This window comes from Colletotrichum fioriniae, assembly GCF_027942845.1.
Source record: "Colletotrichum fioriniae strain IMI 355084 chromosome Unknown scaffold_12, whole genome shotgun sequence".
NCBI lineage: Eukaryota > Fungi > Ascomycota > Sordariomycetes > Glomerellales > Glomerellaceae > Colletotrichum > Colletotrichum fioriniae.
In genome coordinates, this window is record NW_027076848.1 from 1895588 (window position 1) to 1912647 (window position 17060).

General features: G+C 50.4%; 5 protein-coding genes across 5 annotated transcripts; 1 reads left to right on the plus strand and 4 right to left on the minus strand.

Annotated features, from left to right (window-relative positions):
- Positions 1-627: 627 nt before the first annotated feature.
- Positions 628-1507, minus strand: N0V96_009740 (uncharacterized protein; the record flags this gene model as incomplete). The annotated part of the gene is made up of 2 exons (XM_065758734.1): positions 628-1085; positions 1501-1507. The coding sequence occupies 2 exons, from the start codon at positions 1505-1507 to the stop codon at positions 628-630; spliced, it is 465 nt and encodes a 154-aa protein (XP_065612799.1).
- Positions 1508-3846: 2339 nt separating this feature from the next.
- N0V96_009741 (uncharacterized protein) lies at positions 3847-5345 on the minus strand (the record flags this gene model as incomplete). The annotated part of the gene is made up of 3 exons (XM_065758735.1): positions 3847-5066; positions 5132-5230; positions 5279-5345. 3 exons carry the CDS (start codon positions 5343-5345, stop codon positions 3847-3849), a joined length of 1386 nt encoding a protein of 461 aa, XP_065612800.1.
- A 1298-nt stretch (positions 5346-6643) lies between these two features.
- Positions 6644-7804, minus strand: N0V96_009742 (uncharacterized protein; the record flags this gene model as incomplete). Its single annotated transcript, XM_065758736.1, has 3 exons — positions 6644-6775; positions 6910-7404; positions 7457-7804. 3 exons carry the CDS (start codon positions 7802-7804, stop codon positions 6644-6646), a joined length of 975 nt encoding a protein of 324 aa, XP_065612801.1.
- A 3033-nt stretch (positions 7805-10837) lies between these two features.
- On the minus strand, positions 10838-12891 carry N0V96_009743 (uncharacterized protein; the record flags this gene model as incomplete). The annotated part of the gene is made up of 2 exons (XM_065758737.1): positions 10838-12553; positions 12799-12891. The coding sequence occupies 2 exons, from the start codon at positions 12889-12891 to the stop codon at positions 10838-10840; spliced, it is 1809 nt and encodes a 602-aa protein (XP_065612802.1).
- A 2040-nt stretch (positions 12892-14931) lies between these two features.
- Positions 14932-16734, plus strand: N0V96_009744 (uncharacterized protein; the record flags this gene model as incomplete). Its single annotated transcript, XM_053190415.2, has 2 exons — positions 14932-15442; positions 15668-16734. 2 exons carry the CDS (start codon positions 14932-14934, stop codon positions 16732-16734), a joined length of 1578 nt encoding a protein of 525 aa, XP_053052345.1.
- Positions 16735-17060: the final 326 nt, after the last annotated feature.

A 17060-nucleotide genomic window follows, 5' to 3' on the forward strand; every position in this document is an offset into this window, starting at 1 on the left:
ACGTCTACTTTCGACCCTAGATCATGTCACTTCCTGCCTTGACTTGGTTCGTCAGCTGTTCTCAACGGGTTGTTTGAATGCAAGACGCCAGAATAAGTAATGTTTGCCCTCTTGATCTTGTCTTCCCAGACAAAGAGGTAGCCCTTTCTGGCAATAGTTTCCCTCCCGAGTTCCGGCTTCCGTCTCCGACCTCCACATCTACCCCGGATTCCTCTGTGTGTCTCGGATCCGCGTCGATAAACTCAATGGAGCAGTCAAGCTGGAAAGTAAAAGTCAGACTTCGCAATACCTATATTAATGTTAGTAGTGTCTTCCATCGATGTCGAACGACTATATACATTCAGGCACTTAATTCGACCTCACCCCGGAGACGCGACCTCTAGTTTCTCAGCTTACGCTACTATCATCGGCTTCGTATGAATGCATCTAGTTATATGGCGGAGTTTGACTTTGCAAAGGATGTCTCATGTTTCAATGGCATTGGAATTATATTGCGCGCTGCTATGTAAGTATGCGTGGTCGATTCTCATTACATTCAGCCCAGGTGGGCCAGAAGGCGACCCCTGTCTGGATGCAATGAAACCAGTCCAGGCCTCCACACGCTCTGATGTTGTACAATGACCTATCTCAGAAGACGACACCCTTGGTTTGTGATTTCTCTCTCAGCTTGTGGTTTTTCATCAAGTAAACCCAGAGGATAGGGCCCGCCAATCCTACCAACAACGTAACAATCATGATCTTCTGCGTTTCGCCGTAGGCAAGTACGATTGCATATCTCGCGGGGGTTCCCCATTCATATGATATCTGCTTCGTCAGATCCTCGTAAATATGGAGGGCTTCGCTTTTGAGCTCGTCCGGAAGGTAGTTCTCTAACTTGGAGGGCATCAAAATGGTCCAGATGGCTCCACTGATTGACGAGCCAATGGCGCCATCGACAATAGTAGCCATGGAAAGAAGTACAAGGCCGATGGCAACATGCCGACGTGGAACAAAGTCCATGATAGCGATCGGCTCTACCATGACAATGGTGCCTCCTGCTAAAGCAATAAGGATTTCGCACATGATGACGAGGCCGATACCAGTGTCTGGTATACGGAATTTTATCATGAGAACAGTCGAACGCAGTTGAAAAGGTAGGTACTGCTACCAGGCCGAGCCACTTTGAACGATTGGTGAAACGCATAGGGCTAGAATATGGTAAGTCAGTTGTCCTACATAATTGTTGACGGAGTGTCAGATACTTACAGCCCAACAGGAATGCCTCATGCGCAAGAAACGAGGTTATAGATGTTGCCGACTCGAGAAACGCCGATGTTGTCAACGACTTGCAGATGCAACAAAAACTGAACCTTGTAGCAGCTAGACATATGCTAGCTCAAGTAATTTACACATAGAATTGGCGGACTGAAAATGTATGACTTACTAGAAGCTGATCCATATGTTTCCTCCCAGAAAGCAGGCGACTGAGACGGTCCTGTTCTTGAAGAGCTCAAAAGGTACAAATCATTTGAGCGCAATGTGCTTTTCGTACAAGGAGAAAGCGACCAAAACGATACCATCCAGGACGATCATGGCAATAATTGTTGGCTCGCGCCGCTGGTGAGCCTGGTATCTTGCCATGCTGAAAGGTAGCTACATCAGTGAGAAACAAGCGACGACGAGCAGCATGCCTGCAACATCAAGCTCAATGATCCAATACTTGGCGGAGACCGAAAAGGTTCGGTTCTCCCTTTTCTTAGTATAAAGACCCTGCTTGACGGCTCGTTGCATTTGCACAGTAGAATATTGATCAAGGGGCCGACAACGGCCGGAATGATTATCGTGAAAGCGCCGTACCCCCATCTCCAAGGGCTAGAATTGAGAAATGACTGGGCGGCGACAGGTCCAGCGAAGGTGTTCGAAATGTAAGGCGTCGAGGTGAAACCGAATAGGATCATGCGATTCTTCAGTGCGGATGTATCCGCGATGAAGACATTGAGCACGTAGCCAATACCTTTCATAGCAGTCCAGAAGAAGGTTTGCGCAGCGGCATAGGTCCTGACGTTCTGACAGGCAGCCATCGGAATAAGAGCTACATGCAACTATTAGGCACGAAATTCGAAACAAGGCTCGCTGAAAAATGACCAGATCCCGCAATTATGGTGTATGTGGCATGTATATGGCGGTACTGCTACTTCTGAGTGCTACTACATGCAATGCAGAGCTCACCTCCTTCCTCGTCAAAGTAGGTTCATTTTCAGCCAGGAAAATATAGCCACATAGCCGTAAAAGCTATTCAACTGAAAAAAAGCTTCGAAATTCACGCTAAGTCTCCCGTTGACACAAATCGTTGATGCCATACCCCGACTGACTTCCTGACAGTCCAAATATATCCCTGAATATTTGAGAATGCTGTGTTGTCTGGGACACTTCCTTGGGCTTCATTAGACCTAGCTGAGCCGCGAAATGTCTCTGAGGACAGTGGAAGCGTGCGGCCACATCCGTCATGAGTTCCTCCCGCATAAATGGCCTCGATTTGCAACGGAGTCTCTTTAGCTATTCTCTGAGCAATTTCTTTGGAAATGGGGTGAGCGAGCCTGATAGTATGAACTGAAGGGATTTGCTCTTGGATGTCTCTAACGAACCTCAGAAGAGTAGACTGAAACTGGTGACAAGTGGGATCCTGGCTATGCTTGTTGGGGCAGATCGTAATTCTCTCTACTAGACTGGCCGATGTAGCTAGTTCTGACGCTACTATTCGGCCTGGTACGGTGCCTTTATAGAAGTTCAGATAGAGTTGCTTGATGTGTCTGAGTTGAGGGAGGTCTGACAATCTGAACTGCGCTTCAGTGAATGTAGAGTTGAGAGAGCCAAACATAGATTGGTTCCCACACCATCCGTTCTGTCCAAGCCAGAATCTGAAATGGTTTCGGCTGTAGAACAACTCGAGGATCTCGGCTTGAATTTGGAGACAGACTTCGAAAAGAGGAGATGGCGGGTATGCTGCAGCCCATGGTAGACTGCCAACTGGCTCGCAAATATCTAGCTCACACCTCAAAGGCACAAGATTGGATAACTCATAGATGCGACCGCGTATCTCACGTGGTAGTTGGAGAAAGGCACTTCGCCTGAGATTCTGCGTATCTGCGGTCATTTTGTTGTTGGTCCTTTCGATCTTCGGGCTATACCACGGACTGGCTTTGGCTTTGAGAATGTTGAAACGAGGTGGTGCTTCATTCTTTCCCGTACTGACGAGTCGAAGAGTTCGGCTGATGGGACCTGAGAAGATAGTGATTAAGGCAGGATCTTTACTTGGACCTCGGCTATATGTATCTATATGTCCCGAAAAAACACAGTCCATGTCTCCATGTTAACTGACAATGGGCATGATGCCATCGATTCGATGCCTGGAACAATAGCTTGAAGAACCATAATCTTTCACAGAATAAGCAAGGTCAAAGACCTTGAATCCAAATTAGTTACTATGAGTGGAGTCATGCTTGCACTCCAACTGCTTTGCTGTTGTATGGATGAATGGGATTTCCAACAGCATCGCATTAACATTGACGCATGTGAGGTTGCAAACAGAGAACAAAGAGGGGCATCCCAAAACTACTATTTGTCTGCTTTCACAAGAATCTATTTAATACAATTGATCACATGTTGCAAAGAAAGGGTTTATACAGCTGTCTTACAAAGGGTAAAAGGGCATATTTACTGAGGTACGTTGTGTTCTTGTATTTATCACTACCTTACGTCTTCGTGCGTAGTAGCTAGATGACTGATCCAAGACGTTGACGAGTTATACCTCATGGTAAGTTACAGCTTGACTTGTTGCCCAACATTCAGTAGTGTCCGGCGTTCCCTTCAACTTTTTATCTCGTGGACTGCCTCTGACTGAGCGACTGTCTCTGCATCAGTCTTCTTTCCATCATTGCCGAAATGTCTGACAACCAGCCAAGCGGGGTAAATGGAGATAAACCATAGCCCAAAGTTGATGTACGGCCCGCCGACTAAGGCGAAAATTGGGATTGCGTTGAGTCCGTAACTAACAGCTTGCCAGGCCGACTCTGTTCCTCGAAGAAGTGCTGACAGGCGAATCGTCTCCTGGGGAGTTTCGGAAATCTGTCCAATTATGAAGAAAGCAAAGTTGTAGTTCAATTGGAAGCCAGCGACCAAAAAGATGAAGACACCGAAGCCTCTGCCGAATCCTGGGTCACTCCAGTCGAGTGTAGGCTGAGTTCGACGGTACTCGGTGACATTGATGGTCAGCCATAACCACCAGGCGCCCTGGAGAGTCATAATGACTGCAAAGGCCCAGCGAGCTCTCTTTTTCAGAGCGATTTGGTTCTGATCGAGCCACAGTCCGAGAAGGTTACCAGCGATAACTGCGACGATACCGGAGAGAAGTGATCCGAGGGCACGAGCTCTGACAGAGAACCACAGAGCAATGTATGTGAAGAAGATCGATTCAGAGTACACGCCCTGGCCAATCCACAAAACGAGAAGGAGGAATTTGGGGGTGAGGAACGTCTTTGTCGTAGCCTTGATCTCTTTCCACGGGTTGTCGGCAATGGTTAGCTGGACTGGCTTCCCATCGGCTCGCTGGACCTTTTCTGGCTTGTTCAAAAGCATTGCAACAAAAGGTCCGCAAGCTTGTAAGGCGATGAAGATGAGGTAAACCTTGTATGACACCTTGCCAGCTCCACTGCGGTCTGCATTCAGACCAAGATTGATGACTCCGCCGAGGATTTGACCAACTCGAGTCCACGTAAGCCAGTAGGCAATCATACGCCCTCTGTTGTGAGGCTCAGGATATGCAATGGCAATAGCAGCTTCGGATCCCCAGAAAATACCAGCTGAAACGCCGCAAAAGGCAGCGCCAAGGATAACGAGCCACTCGACACCGTAACGGTTGTTCAGGTACAGGCCTGCGCTGTATGGAGCAAACCCAATTGTGCCAATGACTAAGGCACCCTTGATGCCGACATATTTGACAACTGAGCTTGTGAGCCAGCATGAAATGATCATGAGGCAGAAAGTGAGTGCGTTTCCGGTATTAACAAGGTATGGCTCTTGAGCACCACCTATAAGATTGTCAGAAACTCCAGGTTCCCGAGGTGCAGAAGGGCAATCCTCAAATGAGACCTACCAGCACCCAAAGAGTTCATCGCACCCCAAAGACCGGGGGCTGCAAAACTACACATGCCAAGAATCGTAGCATTGTAGAATGGTGTCCGATACCACTTCGCTGCTCGACGTCAGTTTGTGAAATTGATGATGTGTCGTACTATCCTACCGTCGACCCTTTCCGACTGCTCAACGGGCTGCGCCGTATCGGAAACGCTGTCAGCCTTTTCGGCCATCTTGGATGGAGGCCTGTCTTTTTGAGCGGTGACAATCTCCTCGATATGGCAACTTGGGATGCTGACTCGCTGGCAGAGATACGGTCCAAGAGAGAAGAGTTGCCCAAACAAGAAGCTCCGTCGTGAATATTTTCAAAAAGCTTGCCATCATTGCCGAGAAGAATTTATGAGAAACACCACTCCCACGTGGCTGGGTGCTGCGCGAGTTGCAAGCAGAGCACGCAATTGGGACCCTGATTGGAGGCATCGCTGTCATCTCCGCGTTTGTCGCACCAAGAGGGTTCCAGACTTCTGGTAGATGGGGGTGACAGCCGAGGTGATTGCCGGTGACCTCCGCTGTTGACTGAAGATAACATGGTAGCAGCGTACGTATGTAGATAAGAAGCGACGAGGGTTGTGCAGATAGCTTCGATGATCTCAACTTGGCACCCATTGCGTGCTAGCAAACTTGGCTGACTCAGCACAATTCCGGCCTCCGTTGGTAATAGTTCGGAAGAACAGCCGAGGTGCTTCACCTCACGCCGGAGAATCTGCCATTTTGAGTGCGGCCTTGAGAGAATTGGCCCTAGACAAGCAATCGTAGTCCCTTATTACGTATCATGTTCTACGGATCGTGTGGGAAAGTGCAAACAGCATGTTTCTCTCGTCGGAAACCCCGATGTCGTGATAAGACCCTGGCCAGTAACAAGCAATGCAATGCGCTAGAGAAAACCGAGCTCAAGTCTACATGTAGATAATAGCTTCTATTTGGTTACAATGAATGCTATAATTACCCAGTGATATGACATGAAATGGCTTCCTGGTCTTATTAATGGGTGTCGAGCTGGTGCGATCTAGGCTAAGTGTAGAGAGTAGATGGATGCTACATTACGCCAAGGGCCTTATGTCAACAAGCCGGCTGAAGAGAGCTTTGTGTCTGAAGGGGTGTTTAAAAATCGCTTAGTACATGTGAAGTAGACTCTTCAACCTCAAAAAACAATACTCGATATGTAAAGAGATATTCAAGGATGTGTTTGATAGGCCATAGCCCCGATCCCAAGTCAAGGCTACTCTAATCCCAATGCAAAACCTTGGCCATGCGTGGGTGCATCCACTGGCGTACTTGTCTCTTAGTAACATTCTTTTTTGCCAACCGCTCTTCAGTGACCAGGAAGGATTCTGGAAACCATTCAGGAATAGTTGAACTGTGATTGCTAGCACTCGCTCCAGAACCGGTGATCGATATCATCCGACTAAGTGCACGGCCACAGAGCCAAGCAAAGCACATCCCTTCGCCATCAAAAGACGCAGACACCCATTCACTCCCAGCCGAAGTATTCTTCACGAGTCGACCTGTGGCGGACTGAGGGATACGACCTACGAATGGCCTGGAGTCCAGTGAGCTTCCTTCGATACCAACCCAGACGCGCTTCGTACGACCATTCCAGACCCTGGTATCGGAAGATTGCGGAAAATCAGTTCTCTCAGAACCCCAAGTGTCGTACCCGAAGTGATTTGGTAGAGCCCCGTTGAGATATGAGGCTGAAAGGTGAAGGGGAGCCCGGCTGTCGTCGTAAGTGTCGACATTCGCGTCATCTCCGTCAATATCTGCGCCAAACATGAGTTCTCCGTTCCGAGGCATCTGGACAATGTAATCCAAGCCATTTCGAAACAGAGACCAGGCACGTCCTCCAGCTAAACTTCCGTTACCGGTATAAGATGGCCACTCTCCGGCTTTGGGCAAGCCGCTGCCTCCAAGCTGAGCGCTCATATGCAAGCGGCCTCCGCGGATGGCGCCTTGTAAGCCGGGAACAAAGTGTGATGTCCAAGCGTTGGTAGCATAAACGACGTGCTTGGTTCTAATGCTTCCTCTGGAAGTGTGCACCTCAAAGTTTGAAGGACTGGACGACTCGGTGATGGCAGAAATATTCAAGGCAACTGTGTTGGTATCCAAAGTGAAGCCAGGGTATGTGGTCAGAAGTGATTTCAGCGCATTGGTAATGAAGCGGTACGGCCAAATTGCACCAGCCATCTTAGTGGTTCCGGTAAGAATCCCAACGGTCTCAGTGAGAAGCGATATCTAGTTATATTGTGAGCTTGCATACCAAATTTGGAGGACTATGATGACTCACGTTACGGGCTTCTTCACTTTCAAAGATGGACCATTCAGCCCCAACGTCTGGAACTTCATCCTTGAGGGTCTTGACCTGTTCGACAGCTGTCCTCCATCTCTCTTCATCGAAGAAGGCGTCGATGCTATCCACAACACGAGCTTCTGCAGCCAGTCTGCCCTCTTCCGGAAGAGAGTTAGCTGCGGAGATCAAGGCGTCTACATGAGCGGATCGCAACCTGGTGATCTTGGCGGCTTCTGACTGTGATACTACCGTCTTGGCGCCGGCATACTCGGCATAGGAAGACGGTCTGATGTGGCCTCCGTTTCTTCCTGTAGCACCAGAGCAAGCCTGTCGAGCTTCGATCATGGCTACTCTCAGCGGCGTAGAGCTATTGTTCTCCTTGAGGAGATGCCAGGCAATACTAGTCCCCGACATTCCCGAGCCTATAATGACAACATCCGCATCCGTCGGAAGGTGTTCGGACTGATGATCCGCGACTCCCTCCGAAGGGGGGAGTTGCCAGTAGGATATGGTGGGATTGGCAACCGGCAATCCAGGGTCTTGCCCAAGAGCTTTTGAAGCCAAGAGGAGAGCTACGGAGATGATGGGTTTCATGTTGAACATGAAATCTTGACAAAGTCGCTATAAAGTTGGAAAGTGATGTGCCAGTTTTTGAGCGCACTGTATTCAAAAAGGGATGCTGGTCAAAAGAAGAACATTCACACTCTTTCGGTCAAGGCTCATCCCTTTTATATCTCGGCCTCGTAGGCCGAGTCTGGCATATCTCCAAAGTTCAATCGAATAATTACGATGTTCCATCGTTGCATGCAGTGGCCGGCGGTTCGGCTTAGGCATTTCTCGCAACGAACCCACTATACGAAGTTATCTCGCGGTTGAGTGCACGAATGTCCTCCCGTTGATATGAATCCAAGGGGCAATGTGACCATATACTCGCTCATTTGGCCCGATCGAGTAATGTTATAGGCACAATCTCTTGGCTGATCAGACTTTGGACTGCAGTCCATGTACCGCATTAAGTTGCCCGATTGGGCTGCCCCACATCCTATGGAGGTCTACACGCGACCCGCGGGGGAACGTGGCGCATTTACTACAGCTGTATCTGTTGATGCAGCACTTGACGACCATGGTCATCATAGTGCGGCCAGGAATGGCAGCTTATTCACCGGGAGAGATATCAGGAGCTAGATTCGACCCGGACGGTAACCGAGTGACTCGGGTCCGCCTATCGCCGTCATTTCATGGGATCAATCGACCGAGTTACTAACCATGACGGTACGCCCCTGATTTTCTGAGCATTGACAGGAAAGCAATAGAACATTAGGCTTAGAGAACGAATTAACATTAATTGTTTGCAATGACCGGGCTTCTTTTGATATTTGGCACTTTAGTCATGACCCTTACTTTCAGAGTTCCCATTCGAAACCGCAGATTGATGTCAATGTCCACTTAGCTTGAGAGGCAAATGCGTTAAGTTACTGAATCAATTTCAATGCAGATAATCTAAGTTTGGCAGTTTGCGAGGTGTATCTTATGTTTGTGGTATCAAACATATCAGTAAGGAAGCAAAGGAGCAGAAAGTGAGATCAATAAAGTAGGTACGAAGCGCATTCCTTCGACGTCAAGCCAAAAACATTCAGTCTTGCATGAGAAAACGGTACGGCCAGTGCGAAAAGTCCGACCTTGAGTCTGTAATAATGAAATATTATTACTCGTGCAACAAGTTTGTACCTTCATACCGAGGTTTGTTTCCCTTTGGGGGCATGTAGGGGTATTTCAAAGCGGGCGAAGTTTTTCCCCCAGAGAACAGACCTCCTTTCAGAGGTGTAGTACTGTAAGAACACAGTTTGTATCCAAACACTGAACTTGAACAAACTTGTCCAATTTCAGGGTTGTACTCGCGATATCCCTCGTGCTTTGGTGTAACGGCATGTTTTTGAAGTCTGTTGGCTTCAATGTTGTGTGGCCGATAGGCTAAATGGAACATCGCAATGAGATCCATAAAGGATTCGAGGATGTCTTCTCCCAGAGAATCTATTCCGCCACATTCAGTCTTGCAACTCCATTTAATTAGGACGTAAATTCAAGTCAATTTGTCGCAAATCGCCATCATGAAGTCATCCATCATTGAAGCCCTCCTTTCCATCTGCCTATTCGCAATCGGCATTACCGCTCTAGCAACTCGTGCTGCACCTTTGGACCGAAAATGCCCCCTCGAGTCTGATTGCATGGAAAACATTTGTACAAACTTCAGTTTCATAGAAAAGGAAGAAAAAGATCCATTCTACCTCGTTGCTCAGTGCAAGAACAAGGAAGGCAGCTATGTTTACACCAAACTGGATCTCAAAAAGTGCATCGCCAACTGGAACGGCAACCTGGAGTGGACACCGAGGTAAGAATTGCCTTGAAGTCGAATGCTTTCCAACAGAAAGCTGCAGCCGGTCATATCATGATTGATGAAACTTTGGCTGACGATAGTATTTGTACAGAGGCGGTTTCAGGTGCAGTAAATGCGGCGTCTTTCAGGATTTTGCAGACACATATGTCGGCCTGAGGTGCGAGGAGTGCAAACCACGAATCTTTTGGCTAGAGGGATATAAGTCGCCATCCATAAATCTCTGTGGGTATCTAATTGCATGATTGTCTTAACCATTGCCTTGCTGACTTGCGCTATAGCTCAGGGGATCTGGGTCAGCCAGGACGGCGCTCTCAGCTGCTACGACATGAATGGCGAGTGGTATGTGTAACTCCAGACAATACCGACCAGTCTCTGGATGTATGGAATCCAGTCAAAGCACTTGGGGCAAGAAGCGGCGACACGCCCGGAGGGGGGGGGGGGAGAGAAACTTACATAATGGTCCACGGATGACTGGGACTTTACATTCTCTGTGATCTTTGGGTACGACAGTGACGCAACTTCACACTTGGGTATCGGCATCTCGTGTAGAAAAAGGGACCGACCGATTTTGCGTCATAATTTAATTCCAAGAAGTTATCATGGAGATACTTGAGGTAGTCTGGTTATTCTGTTTCGTTGATAGGTTTATGGCTATGAACAATTTATAAATCATGGACCGAAGCTTATGAAGATGGTGTCATCCTTCATTGAGATGAAACAATTTGCAAGTCTTACACCATGATGAGACATGGCTGAAGCTGAGAAGGGGCATCAAGCCAACTATCCCCTTGATGCTTGTGTTTTCAACTTCTTTCGAGACTCCCCAATCGTGTTCTCGACCCTTTCAATATGCAGTCAATCATTATCTTTATTGTCGTTAATCTACTCAACGGCATGTGTTCTAAGCTCACGATCATTTGTACGCTATATTCAAAGCGCCGCTCGATGCAAAAACACAGATTGAACAACTATCCGGGCCAGCTTCACCGTGAAATGAACTCTTTGGTAACCTTCCAGTTCGCCGCCCCAGCCTCTTCGGGGTCCATAAATATCGTCACCCAGCTACCTCGCCTCTGCTCATTGTCAATCAGAGCATTCTTGATCCTCGCGTGCTCAGGGAGGCCAAAGGGCGGCTCGAGCTGGTAGGCCCCAAAATTACCGATGCTCCCAGAAGATGGCGTTGATCCCGTAGATGCAGAACCGGGCGTCAATTGACTGTCCAGCATCAAATCATGGACAAGAATCCGCGTTCTCTCATACTCTTCATTTTGTTGCGAATTTGTGGCTTTTGGAATCTGCGGGTATTGGAATCGAGGAACGGGGTAGTCACACGCCATCCCGGATTCCATTTCCGCCGGGAAGAGGCCAGTTGGCACACCATCGGATCCCTCCCAAGACGCCGTGTCCCACCCAGCTGTGATATCAAAAGCCTCCTCACGGTAACGAGCTGCCTCCTCTTCAATAGTTATGCAGCGCTTGCCAATTTCAGCCAGCATCTGGGCATCCCACAGGTTCTCCCTACGATTCGTCACGGCGTCTTGCTTGAGTAGATTGACGGCAGCTCGCCGTAGCATCGGATGCCGGCATTTGATGCTAACGTAGTAAAGCGGCGGGATGACCTCGGTGTCGAAAACAAACTTGGGCATCGACTTGGCGGCCTCGGATGGGTCACGAACCGTCTTGCGTGTGGCTTGTACAAACTCCGCCGAGTTGCTGACAATGGACGCAAAGGCCGTGGTATGCGTATCAAAGGCAATCTCCTTCGGGTCCATCGCCGTACTGATTGCAATCCTGGCTGCGTGATAGTAGACCATGCACAACTTTCGTTTGCTCAGGTTGTCATCGGTGCCGGTGGCTGAGACTACGACAAATGCAATGTGCCATCGTGATAACCGTGCGAGGAAGTCGTCTTGTTCATGGGCCAGGTCCAGCAGTGTTGGATCGTCTGGCTGGCATGAGTATACGGCTCTCTTGGCTTGTGCTGTGAACCTCAAGCCGTCATCAATGAGTTCGTACAATGACACTTCGGCCTCGTCTACGGAAGCAAAGTATAGATTCGTTGCCGGACTCGATTGAAGGGTAGCGGGTATGGCGGCGGGGAAGCTCCCAAAGAGAAAAGATGCGAGGCCAAGTCGACTATATATGGGCACGAAATGCTTCTTAATCATATCCACATCGGCAGAGGGCTCAAGTTGTGAGAGAATGGTGCGGCCTTGGTTGATGTGCACCTGGGATGCACCCTCGTCGCCAAGCATGAACTCGATGCATATGAATAGCAAGCATGCTAAGAGCGGGACGGTGGCAGGCGATGATGCTGTTGGCTTCCACTCCTGAAGACACTTCAAGGCCTTGCCGTATTGCTCCGCTGCAAAATTATTGGTGAGCACACGAGGACTGTTTGCGTCTTCAGTATTTGGATCCGAATTCGAAGGTAGCGCGAGTGTTTCATGGAGACTGCTGATGGCAAGGACGGCATGGCGAATGGCGGGCTCGGCATGACAAAAGTGCGGTACCAATTTCTTCCACAGAGTCGAGGCGACTCCGTCGCTAAAGATGGATGGGGCGGAGAAGTTACGGTAGAAGTCAAACGCGCGCTGTTCTCTGGAGCCGCCGGCCCAGTCGGCAAAGGCTGAGACTGCCGGGCTCAAGCGTGAAATGCTGTCATCGGAACCGGGACTGCCATCATTGCTGCTCCCCGGCTTCGACGAGGGTAAATAGCCGTCACATTTCCGGCCTGTCTTGGTGCAGCGAAGACAGGCGGGTTTCGTCTCGTCGCATTTGACTTTCCGGATCCTAGGTGTTTGGACGATGGGTCAGCAAGAAACGTGGAGAGAAGTTAGATGTAGTGAGATGAACGCAGGGCTGGAGATGGGATGGCAGATGTAGTAATGGGATTGATAGGGAGGCTCGGACTCAACTTGCAGGTCACACATCCAGTCCGAACTTTCTTTGTGCCCTTCCGGCCCGAGGGGACCTGCAATGACGCCGGCGGCGTGCTTGCTGGGTCTTTGATTTGCGGGTCGTCTGGCGTGCTCATGATGCCGAGCTCCCGTAGGCCCGTAGGGTCAGAGGTAGGGTTGAACAGAGTGGGTAGCAAGTACTGTATGTTCCTGGGCTCAGGGCTGGCACGGCTCGTCCCAGGTCGTTGGAACGGCGTTGGGACTTTGGTGCTGTTGGTCTATTGCTGGTCTGTAGTGTTCTGTCTCTCTGGATCCGAGGTGTCAAGTCCGAGTCCAGCAATCACGGCCAAGGTGCCTTTTAGTGTATTGTGGTGAAACCTGTGACCTTTGTATGTCGTACTGCACGAAGCGGTCTTTGGAATCAATCGACGACGGTGACCCCTTGCAACAAGCTAGGCCTACAGCGAGCACTGATGAGCAAAACCCGTATCCGTAGAGAATCCACTCTCTGGCGATTCGAGGTAATGGAAGCGAGATTCCCGCCTAAGCCGAGGTGTAACAGGGTAACAAGTGAGGTAGATACGGATCGGAGACGGTACTGTGTTGAGCCGAGCTTCTCAATTTGTAGAGACAACCCCGTTGGATTCCCAGCAGTTGTCGAACGAGAGCTCAGAGAATGTCTCTGCCTGGAGTTATGGTGACGGTCGTGACATGGGGATAGCGGATACAAATCGAGGGTTGACAAGGTGAGGTGGTCTTGGTAGGTCTGGCACTGGTTAAGGTAACGTAGTCTGTATCCGTAGGGGGATCCAAGGATAGTTTGGCTAGTGGTCTTTCAGATGTCAGCCCTGTCACTGCCCCAGCTGCGTGGCCGACGTCCCATCGTGGTGAGATGCGCTTGAGGTGAGGTTGTGTGGCTGTCTGGCTGCACTGCATTTGGGCGACTCGAGTTGTGGAACAAATGGAAGGAAGCGGCTCAGCCCAGAATTCCAGACTGCAGACTGCACCTTCCAGGTTGTGAATGCGCCGTACCTGTGCAGGGGAAGGAGCACCGCAGCAGGCCACAGGGCGCACCTTCTGGTTGGGAGAGCCAAGGCTCACGGGCCCCAACGGCGCATTACCCACTTTAGCGGGGCTAAGTCACGGTTTGACGCGTCTCTGATTCGTCCCAGATCTCGGACTATCGTCCCGAGCGGACCAATCGCTGAGCTGTAGTGGGGCTTCGAGCCGGCCCCCGCAGGGTCCCACTCGGTTCAGCGGTTCAGCGGTGCGGATACGGGGGCGCCCGTATCCCGTTGCCTGCGACCCTGTTTCTTTCTCATCCTGTACCCATCCTCCTGCCATCAACGCCAATTGAGGCATCCATGATTCCAGATGATTTCACGAAAAGAGCTCCAGACCCTGTCATTGCATCATATCATCACCGGCAAATACCGGCCAAGCTGCGGTCTGACTGGCTCAGTGGCTTTGTTCCTTGCTGCCTTGACGCCGCACCCATTCTTCAGCCCAGACGGTACACTACTGTACCTAGACCCAGATAAACGGGTCTCTCTTCCCAGTCCATTCCTGGTCTTTGCATTGCCCTACGGGCCTACGGCTTTGTTGCCGCGTCCCAATTCCCCCGTCATCCCAGCTTTCCCTCTTCCTCTCACTTGCTCCAGGGGTCATCGATTGGAAGGCCATAGGTGGGTGGCTGAGCACAGGCAACACAGGATAATATCCGTAGAATTAACCTTAATTTGACCAAAACCATGCCATATAAGCTGCCGCCTCCTCCTCGCTAGTATAGCGTCTGTCTTGCTCATCCTGCGAGACGCTATGGCTTTTGATCGTCTGTCAGACGAGCTGTGATTGGTGATGCCGGACTTTGAAAGGCTCTGTCCCGAGCTTTTGATAACTCAACGTTGCTCGCTGGAGCTTCATGTCACGCGTTGTCGTGGCTTAGTTTCCATCATAGTCTAAGACCCAGGAATAGGTTCTGCCTAGATACTCGCAGGGCGTCGCATGGCGAAATACTCGTACAGACGCATTAGGAATCTTGGTCTTGTAGAAACGATATAATTGTGTCTGGCTGTGCGCCTTCGAGAAGGGCTTCCTCTCAACAAATCTGCTCAAGTGCACGAATCTTACTAGTGTATCGTTTCCCGCTCATCATCCGTGATTGGGCCTCTCTCAAGATGGTTTTCAAATACTCACTCCTTGCCCTCACGGCAGCCTCTCTAATCACTGCCTCCCAAGCCAATTCCTGCCCGCCATTAGGACCGACGTTACCCTCCACCAAAACACCAAGCAACTCGACGATAGTACAAGAAACCATCCTCAAGATCCAAGAAGGCCTCGCCAACTTCACCTCCGTCCTGAACTACACTGCAATTTCTATTGGCGTCAAGTCCATACACGAAGATGGGCCCCTATTCGACTGGCACTACACGCCTCCCATCGCAGATAATCGCAGCGTAGCAAAGGTCGATATCGACACCGTATACCGTGGAGGAAGTATCACCAAGGTCTTCACGACCCTCACGGCTCTAAAGAACTCACATATCAAAGGGTCCGATCCCGTCACCAAGTACCTACCGCAACTCAAGACCGACGCCTTGAAGAATGAAGGCCAGCTTAGCTTCATCCCGTGGGACAATATCACTATTGAAGACTTGGCTTCCCATGTTTCTGGACTAGGCGGTGATAGTAGGTTTACACCTCGTACATCTTTCTCAACTCTACTGACAAGGCCAAAGTCGCTACCGATCTCGCTGTCTTCCCCGGTGCCTGGGCATCAATGGGTCTCCCCCCAGTTTCCAACGACGCTAGACCAACTTGCTCCGGTCTCCTCGGCACCAAGCCCTGCTCAGGAAAAGGCAAGCCATCTTCCACTTCTGTACAGTTCCACGGCAGACCTCTAACAACATACAGACCTCCTCCACGGCCTCAACGAGAAACCCCTCGTCTTCCGCCCACACACCACCCCCGTATACTCCAATATCGGCATCGCCCTCCTCGCCCTCGCAGTCGAAGCAGCATCCAACCAAACCTACGAAACCATCCTCACCGACACTATCCTTAAGCCTCTCAGCTTGACCAAGACCTCCATCGCCACGCCAGCAAAGGGCTCAGGCTTCATTCCCCTCCAGGAACCAACCTGGGGCGGCGATCTCGGCGCCTACGCCGCAGCAGGTGGCATCTACACAAACACCCGCGACATGCTCACCTTCGGCACCGCAATCCTCTCTGACAAGGTCGGCATCGATACAGGTTCCTGGTTGAAGCCACGTGCCTTCACCTCCTCGCGCGGCTACTCCATCGGTGCACCCTGGGAGATCTGGACCACTTCCACTCTTCTCGACTCAAGCGTCCCCGTCAGCATCTACACAAAGTCAGGCGACCTAGGCCTATACACCAACGTCCTGCTACTCATCCCGGACTACGACCTTGTCATCTCCATTCTCACCGCCGGTGCCGAGGCCGCAGGCACCTTCCAGTTCCCCTCCCAAGTCATCTCCCCCGTCATCCAAGCCCTCGTCCCAGCCCTAGAGAAGGCGAACAAGGAGCACGCGGCCGCGAACTTTGCAGGAGAGTACATCGACAAGGAAACAAACTCGACGCTAACACTATCCATCGACGACGGCCCAGGCTTATCTCTGACGAACTACACCGTCCGCGGCTTCGACGTGCTCTCTCACATCCCCAGCTACGGCGTCGGCTCCAAGATCCAGGCTTTCAATGTCAGCGGCAGGGTGTACCCCACCAACATCAGAGAGGGTGAACAGTGGTCCTGGCGCGCCGTGTACAAGAACCACGACGAGCCGGATGTCGGTGACAAACTCGTCTACCCCGACGGCGATTGTCAGACATGGGGCTTGATTGATCGCAAGACCTACAACTACCTTGCTTTGGACGACTTCACCATCACCACTGCCGAGGATGGGTCGGCCAAGAGTATTTCGCCGCGACCGTTCGGCGTCACCCTGAAAAAGGTGTAGGCCAACATGAGGTCACAAATTGGTTAAGGGGCTGTCCCAAAGACAACAATGCATTGCCGTGACCAGCGTTTGCCTGATTTCGCATGGAAATGCATACCTTAGACACCACTTAGATGCAACTCTTTACTTTGAATACCCATTGATTGATTTTCTGTCTACCACGACGCCATGCCATGATACCTTGAGAAACAAAAGAGGCCGTCTGCAAAGTCCAGAATGTACTGCTAAAGCCCTTGACCCTTGACCTGGTATACACTTACAAGACCAACGAAAACGGAGACGCCTGGCAACATGCCAGGAAAAGTTAAACACACTTTGAAGAGAAA